The sequence below is a fragment of the Cenococcum geophilum genome (genome assembly GCF_001692895.1).
Source record: "Cenococcum geophilum 1.58 unplaced genomic scaffold K441scaffold_66, whole genome shotgun sequence".
Classification (NCBI taxonomy): domain Eukaryota; kingdom Fungi; phylum Ascomycota; class Dothideomycetes; order Gloniales; family Gloniaceae; genus Cenococcum; species Cenococcum geophilum.
In genome coordinates, this window is record NW_027137624.1 from 482,515 (window position 1) to 491,243 (window position 8,729).

The 8,729-nt window shown below is 40.8% G+C and overlaps 1 protein-coding gene across 1 annotated transcript; it reads right to left on the bottom strand.

Annotated features, from left to right (window-relative positions):
- Positions 1-212: 212 nt before the first annotated feature.
- K441DRAFT_588223 (paraben-hydrolyzing esterase precursor) lies at positions 213-1,962 on the bottom strand (the record flags this gene model as incomplete). The annotated part of the gene is made up of 3 exons (XM_067644705.1): positions 213-1,471; positions 1,524-1,547; positions 1,626-1,962. The coding sequence occupies 3 exons, from the start codon at positions 1,960-1,962 to the stop codon at positions 213-215; spliced, it is 1,620 nt and encodes a 539-aa protein (XP_067498039.1).
- Between the last annotated feature and the right edge of the window lie 6,767 nt (positions 1,963-8,729).

The following is an 8,729-nucleotide window of genomic DNA, read 5'->3' on the forward strand; positions in this document are numbered from 1 at the left end:
CGCAACCGCATGCACACCCCACACTTCCCTTCTGTCGGGTAACTCTGCAAGAGCACTGCAAGATTAAGAAGAGTCGGTGAGGAGTTTGGAAGTAACATGGACTGTTGAGGAGGCTGAATGTATAATGAAGAGTTACTTGGTCTGAGGAGACATATGACCCGGTTAGAGAGAACCAAAGGAAATCATATAAAAACCCTCAACTTCTTCATCCTTTACAGCTTTGCAGCCATACTTTCTCCCGTCACCCCAACCTTCTGCAAAACCTTCCAAACCTCCAACCCCCTCTCCAGCCCCTCATCCTCCCCAAACTCAACTGTCCCCTTCGGCGTCAACCTCCTCAAGTGCAGCGGATGCTCCGTCCCCCAATCCATCTGCTCCCCATTGATGAATCGCGCCAACTTATCGTGAAACGCGTGCCTCACCAGTTTCTTCTCCTTACGCGTCAACAGCTCCCCATTCCCCCAGAACCAGATCGCCATATCCGTACCGTGCGTGACACCCCACTGCTTCGGCACCGACTTATCCACACACTTCGCCCGCCACTCGATGCGGTATCTATACACCAAACCCCCGGCCCCGTGCCGCACCAGCGCATTGACAAACCCGCGCTCCAGCGCATGGATCTGGATATCCGCGTAGATGCGCCCAAACGCATCGATCCAGTCCTTACAGTCCGGCGGCAGGCGTCCCCCCGGATAGTAATGGCCCACCAGGGCCTCGCACGCCGTCAGCGGGTAGTCCGCCTGGAGGCGCTCGAACAAGCTCTTGAGGCTGTTCTTGGGCGGGCGCCAGTTGCCGTAGACGAAGTGCTCGTCGCGGCACTCGCCGATCAGCAGCTTGACGCCGCGGCGCAGCATCTGGGCCGCGAAGCCGCCGCTGTCGATTTCGTGGAACAGGCCGTGCCGCACGAAGGAGCCGTCGGTTGTGGCGCGGAACTGGTGGTGCTTGACTTGTGCGCTGGCTTTCACGAGCGTTTTGGCGTCGAGGCCGCGCAGCTTGGTTAGCTTTTCGGTCGGGGAGAGGTCCAGCGGGATGTGGAGGGCGTTGAGGAGTTCGTCGAATTGCACTTGCGCGTCGGTCATGGATTTGGGCTGTAGACCTGGGCCGTTGGACCACATGATTGCTCTGCGAACGATGCTTTTGGAGTCAGAGACCCCGAGATCGTAGGCTAGTTGATGGAAAGTTGAGTGAGCGCCAGCAGAGTAGCCGCCAACGGTGATGTTAGAGGCATCGCCGCCGAAGTAGCTGATATTCTCGTGCGTCCACTCGAGGGCGAGCCGTTGGTCCCAGAAGCCGACGTTGGCAACAAGATCGGTAGGTCCGGAGTCTTGACAGAGTTCTCGAGATGCAAGAAACCCGAACAGATTTAACCGGTAAGCTGGCATGACGAAGATGCATTTGCAGACAGTTTCGCTGAGGAGAGCGGATAGGTCGCCGCTGTTGGGAGATCCAAATTGGAGGAAGCCACCGTCTGCATTGTCTTAGCAGACTCACACACTGAGACTCACTTTACGGGAACATACGTATATAGAAGAAGACTGGCCAGCCTATACAAAATGGTTAGCCGTGATGAACTGATGAAGTACGCCCGAATGATGATTTTGAATAATGGGTAGGCCTCAAACCTTCATCAGGAGGAGTTCCAACAGGCATCCAGATGTTGCACTGTAGGCAATCCTCATCCCAGTGTCTTGTATCAATATCTTTACCAAAGCCCGGTTGAGGGCAGACACCAGTCCCGCCAGCATACCGGCCAGGATTCACACGGGTGCCGTATCTGAAGCAGGATGGCAACGATCTAGGTTTCCGCCATCGGAAAGGGCCTCCTGGAGGTAATGCATAAGGAATCCCTCCGAAATAGTGGCAAAGAGGTCTTCCGCTGCTCTTGTCCTTGAATGTAAGACCTTCGACGAATCCGCGGTATTCGAGGTCTCGAAGGTAGGGCTCAGAGATTTTCTGCATCATTCAAGTCTATATTCGCATCTTTCTAATGAATTCATCTAATGATAAATCAGCAGGAAATAGTAATGCTTCGAGTCAATTGAGAGATAAAATGCACAAGTAGTAATAGCAATGGGGAGAAGCACAGGATGGAAGAATCTCTGCCGAAAGTCTCGTCAGAGCTTAAGTCACTAACTAATTTCGAAACGGTTAATTACTTGAGCACTCTATTTGGTTAGGTAGGAAGGCAATATAAAGCCAACCTTGCAGGATAAACGTAGCTAACCAGGAAGTGAGCCACCCGGCCACACAAGGAAATGCCTACCATTTTTTATTTCATAACAAATTACACCAAAATTAAAAAGCCTCAGCACATTATACAATGCCAAATTAATCCTTGCCGAGACTGCATATAAAATGTCATATAAGATCTTTCTTCTGATGTTGAGCCGTCGATTCGCAAGGCCTCTAGCGCCCACCCAGATCCACTGTGACGTGACAAGCTCCGCACCACTCAACCATCGCACAAACCCCAAAAGGTAAGCGAACGACTGGCAAGATGCCAGGCGCGGCTGTGCGGAACAATAATATCAGCAAGCTGACTCTGTCACCTGACATATAGCTACTTAGGCGTTAATAAGATTTTTTTTAAAGGTCTACCTAAAGGCGCGTATATAGGTATTTACCTCTAATATAATCTATCCCTTCAAACCGTAAAATGGGTCCTACTGTTATCTATAAGATCTAGCCAATAGAATCAATGGAATCAAGGCTCCGTGACCGTACTTTTGAATATGTGTTCGCGCACGGTCCAACTCTCTACCATTGGAAGGGATAGCGCCTAGAAAGCTATAGGCCTTCTACCTTATAATCCTACTACCGTCCTAAAGACTCTTACCTATACGGAGCCTCTTAAAAGCTAAGTGTGAGGTGAGATATGGGTAGGGAGCTCAATTGGTGGAACAATAGAGTATATTGCGAGAACAGACAAATCCTTAAGGAAAAGGAGGTATCTAAATGTGAGGTAAGGATTAACTCAGCATGCTTAGACTAAGAAACCAATGAATATCCGCAAGCTAACCTGTTCAATTAATCTATCTGTTTCTTGGTCTGAGCTACTTTAGTAAACTTTTGGAAGCTAAGCCGCTCTATTTATATAAGGTAAACTATTAACTTTAACAAAATTAATATAAGTAACCACTACGTCTACTATCTTGTAAATAGCTGCGTTAGGATCGCCTTAATTAGCTCTTTAATTAGTGGATTTTCTAAAACTAACTAGCTATGGGTATATCCAAAAAGCGTTAAAGAAACCCCTTTAATTTGTCTAGCAGGAGCTAGTTCTCTTAAGCTTTTAATAATAAACTACCCTCTCTATTAACTAATATTGTTAGATGATTAAAAGATACAGCGGATATAGTACCTAAGGGCATTAGCGGTCTCGTCTTACCCCTATTATCTCCCCCATTATTATCCTTAGCTTAAATACGGTCCTTAATAGCTACTAAACTATATAGATCCCCAAGAGAATAAAGAAGTAGGAGTTAATAAAATACCTATAATATCCATAATATCCGCAATATCCGCTAAGAGGATATCCGCTATAGAGAAGGTCCGGGTAATTATTAACTATTTTAGGCTATAGTAGGTATTTATAGAAGACCTAGTACTTAAATAAATTATAATAGCTAAAGGTTTACATAAGGCACTAAAGAAGAAAAGAGTAAGGGAGCTCCTTAGTAAACCTTTAGAGAATATTAATATCCTAAATATCTATACTAAAGAGATAGAGGGACGCAGTATAGTGGGTATTAGTATCGCTCTTACTATCTAGGAAGAGCTTAAAAAGCTAAGGGAGAAAGAGCTACTATTTAGCGGCTTAACTAATATACGGATATTAAGCAGCTTAACCTTAGATAGTGCTATTAAGCCGTAAAGACTTACGTACCTATACTAGAGTATATAATTATAGGATGTTAAGAGGGTTAACGCAAACATTTTCTATATTACGGTACTGGTAGAACTTAGCAGAATGCGGCAGAACTTAGCAGATAGCTATAGTTATATAACTTGAAGATTATATAAAACTTTAAGCAGCGCTACTTATCTTTTTCCTTTTCTTTCCTCTAGCTTTAGATTGTTATTTATAGACAATCCAATTATATAGACTTGCGCGTCCCTCTTGCTATACTTATACCTTAATTAACTAAGTTACTAATATTATCTAAAGCTTGTACTACTCTTTCTTCCTAAAAAGGAACTTAAATATATTTATAAGACTATAAATAGAATAAAGTGTTAGGTGAAACCTGAGTAGATAGCTATGTAGCTGCGAGGTATAGGCGACCTGTAGGCAACTCGCCTGTGAGGTACGTGCGCTGTACATACCTATGGAAACCCCTTACCTCGCACCTCAGACTCCTCCTTCTCCCTTAAGGATTCGTCTCTGTTTATACAATATACCTATTGTTCTATTATTGGACTCCCTATCTATATCCTTACCTTACATTTAAATCCTTACTAATCNCCTTAGGAGGATAGCCGGTTTAATTTCCTATAATCTACGATGCCTCCGAAGATAAGATTAACGCCTATATTTAACGGCAATACGCCCACGATATAATAGTAAAGCGCCTTAGCATCTAGTGCAGACGAAAACGCTAATAGCATACTAGCAGAATTTAAGCCACCTTCCGAATCTTAAGATTAGATATCTACAAACGCTAGAGACTAGTTTGACTTATATACCTGGGCTTAATAGGAGCTTAGTAAGGTTACTAGCGTTCTACCGAATACTGCTAACCTAAAGGAGCTAGATAAGCTGGCTAATAAAATAGCTAACTTACGGAGTATTATTAATTTAATAAAGCCCTCCTATTGTTTCTCTAGTAAAGAGTATAAGTCGCGCAGCGAACGCATATAATGAATAAATCTTAACGCCCTGGTTAAGAAGTTACTGCCTAATATTAGTGGCACTACTTAACAGAAGTTCGACCGGTGGGTTGCTGTAATTAAGAATTAATTTAAGATCTATAACGCTGACTATGACTATAAGTGACGTACGCGCTAGGCCATTAAAGGTTTTGTAAAAGAGAAGACAGTTACCTAACTAGTGTATTACCGTCTAGACACTAAAGATAAAGGTCCTTTACTATAGGATAAACTTAAGACTATAGTCTAAGACCAGATTAAGAACCCTATAGTAAGACGCTTTAAAAATGCTACTATATACTATATAACTGTAATAAAGGAGAACTAGAAGTTTAATACCTTTTTAGCCTATATGCGTAGCTTAGAGGACCTCTTCTTATATACCCCTTTTGTCGACCCTAATTAAAAGGTAGACTTTTGGTTCTTATACCTCCTAACCTACCTATAAGTAGAGCTCTTCCGCCAGAACTTTACTATACGGGTAAGAACTACTAAAGACCTCTTTGTAGAAATCCGCTATATAAAGTAACTACTTTACACTATAAAGCTCGCGGAAGACCGCGTGGCTAGTAGCGGTAGATCCTTACGTTTAAAGCGCGGTCGTAGTATAGACTCTATAGGGTTAGGCTTAGAGGACGGAACCCTAGAAAGGCGACGCTTTTTTAACTAAGCTTTAGGGGAGACTACTTAACAGCCGGATAGCTCTAAGGACCCCCTAGACGCTGGCGCTGCGAATATAAATTACTAGACGAACGTAGGTAGTAACCGTAAAGAATACTAGCGGTAAACCGCTATAAATAATGCCTAACTGTTAGGTAGTAGGTCCGTTTATAACTAAGGTCCTTTAACTAGGGTCCTTTAACTAGGGTCTATAATTTGCTAATAACCCGCTGGTAATTTACTAGTAGTAACCTATACTAATAGCTTATATATTATTCTACGTAGAGTATCTAGTAAGTATACTAGATACTATATAAGACTAAGATAACGTATACCCTAAATGTATATTATACGCAGGACATTATAACCTAATATTAGATGCTAAGATTAGGATACCGTATACCCTAAATATATATTGTACGCAGGACATCGCGACCTAATATTAGATTTGGATACTGTATACCCCTAAATATATACCTTACGCAGGCGTATTGCGACCTGACGCTATATAGGGAGAAAAGGAACGCATTATAGTATATATTACGATAGATACGCCCTAGGGCGAAGTCCACTTATGTGTTTAATATAACAATAGGTGCTAAATTAACCCTTAACGCTATATAAAAGTTGCGGGTTATAGACCTTATAGGCAGTCCTAGTGCTACTATACTAATAACCTGGCGCTGGCGGACTAGAGTATCCTACTATTTTTATTAAGACTTTAACCGACCTAATGGCGCTAGACCCTTAGCCTAGGTAATAGTCCCCCGCGATAACCCTATAAGCTACCTCGCTGGCACTAACTTTATACAGAGTTTCGTGCTATAGTAATAGTAGTAGTAGCTACCTTAGCCGAAATGGCTTATAAAATACCCTTAAGTTACTAGTCTATTTATAGAGTATAAGGGACGCCTTTATACGCTCTATACGCGACTACCTAGGGGCGAGTTCCTGCTAGCAATACTTAAGGACTCCTAAGGTATAATAAGGTCTAGCCTTATTAAGGACCTCTATAAATACCTAGGTACTATAATACCTATTAACGCTTAAATCGCACTATTATACACCTTATAGTGAGCTGTAGCCCTTAAGGCCCCTATATAAGCCTAGCGGTATTACTTACTTAACTCTATTATAGATCTCCCTAAGTCTAAGACACCTCTTTATCCTTATAGACCGTTTTATAAAGCTAGTATACTACTACCTAGCCCTATAGCTAAAGCGTAAGCAAAAGGTAAGCGCTATTACTACTAAGATATAGCCTATATTAAAGAAAGGCAGAGGACGTTTTAAGGGATTAAGGAATAAGCTAACGCTTATAGTAAGAGTTATAGTATATATATAGGGTAAAGTTTAATTTATTAATATCCTATATAAGCTACACTCTACTATAACCTAGTAACTTGCAAGCGACTTACAAACAAGGCTATAGTACACTATTAGTAACCCTAAAGTAATTAAAAAGTCCGTTTAAGACCGAGGTCCTTTAACCGGGGTCTATAACCCGCTGGTAACCTACTAGTAGTAACCTATACTAACGACTTATACTAGATAGGTCCGTTTATAACTAAGGTCCTTTAACTAGGGTCTTTAACCTGCTAGTAACTTACTAGTAGTAACCTATACTAATAACTTATATTATCCTATACCCGTCTATAACTGGGGTCCTTTAACTAAGGTTTATAACCTACTAGTAACCTACTAGTAGTAACCTATATAGATAACGCGTAAGGCTAAAGCAAGGGTTAGCGGTGGGTTTAATAGGTATATAGCCTTACTGTCCTAAATCTGGCCGTATATAAGTAACCTATAACCTACCTATAAAGTATATATAGTGCTACGCTAGTATAGCGTAAGGTTAAAGTAGGGTCAGCGGCAGATCTAATAGGTATATAGCCTTACCGTCCTAAATCTAGCTGTATGCGAATAACTTATAACCTACCCGTAAGGTACTAGCGATCTACCTATATAAGTAAACTTTTGGAATATATCTACTAAATTTAGGCGATAGTATTGAGCTATTGGCTCTACCTATTAAATAGACTAATTAGGATTTTCTATGCCGGGTATATAAAATCGCTATTAGCTTAGTGAAATGTAGGGAAGTCTTAGCAAGCCAAATTTAACTAATTAGATAACTTTAACCAGCGGTTAAAGTTTCTTAATATCTTTATACCGCGCAAGTGTACTACCTATCTCTCTATACGCAAAATTAGGATACTCTTTCCCTTCTAATTTTTTCCTTCTAAAGGTTTTTATAGGGTTTTATTAAGGCCTAAGTATATAAAGGATTAGGGATAACCCTTTTTAAAGGGGGGGGGTATTATCAGGTAAAACCTAAGTAGATAGCTATATAGCTGCGAGGTACAGGTGACCCGCAGGTAACTTACTTGTAAGGCACGTGCGCTGCACATACCTATAGAAACCCCTTACCTCGTACCTTAGACTCCTCCTTCTCCCTTAAGGATTCGTCTCTGTCTATACAATATACCTATTGTTCTATTATTAGACTCCCTATCTATATTCTTACCTTATATAAAGACACTAAATAGAACCTTAAGAACATTATTAGGACTATAAGGATAGGACAAAACCCTAAGAATATAAAAGGAATATAAAAGGAATATAAAAAGAACTTTAAGAACTAGATACGCATAGACTAAAACCCCTAAAGAAATTACCCAGAATTATCTAATACTTTTACTACTATACTAAGAAATATAGTAGCTGGTAAAGCAGCTGTAGGCCCCTTAAATACCTCTAATAGTAAAACATTAATTAACTCGAACTCCTAGGTAGAGCTTATAGTAGCTAATACTAAAATTAAATAACTTTAAGAGCTGCTTAAAACTAGAGATACCCTTATACCTAATAATAAGTTATTTAATATGTAGAGACTTGCTATAGTCCTAAAGGCCTTAGCTTAACGTATAGTATTAGTATTATTATAGTCCGCAAAGGTCGTAAACCCCCTATTACTTATATACGGAACTAACTCTATATTTAATAATTAGAAGCTTTAACTATAAGATAAGCTTAAAGTTAATATAGACCACTTCCCTACTACTTAAGCTAAAATGGCCTATATTTTTAGCCATACTAGCGAAAATATAAAGACGTATTTACGCCTACGATATGCTTAAGATTTAATAGACCCCTTCCTCTCTAGAGAAGAGATAATTAACTATCTGTCTTTT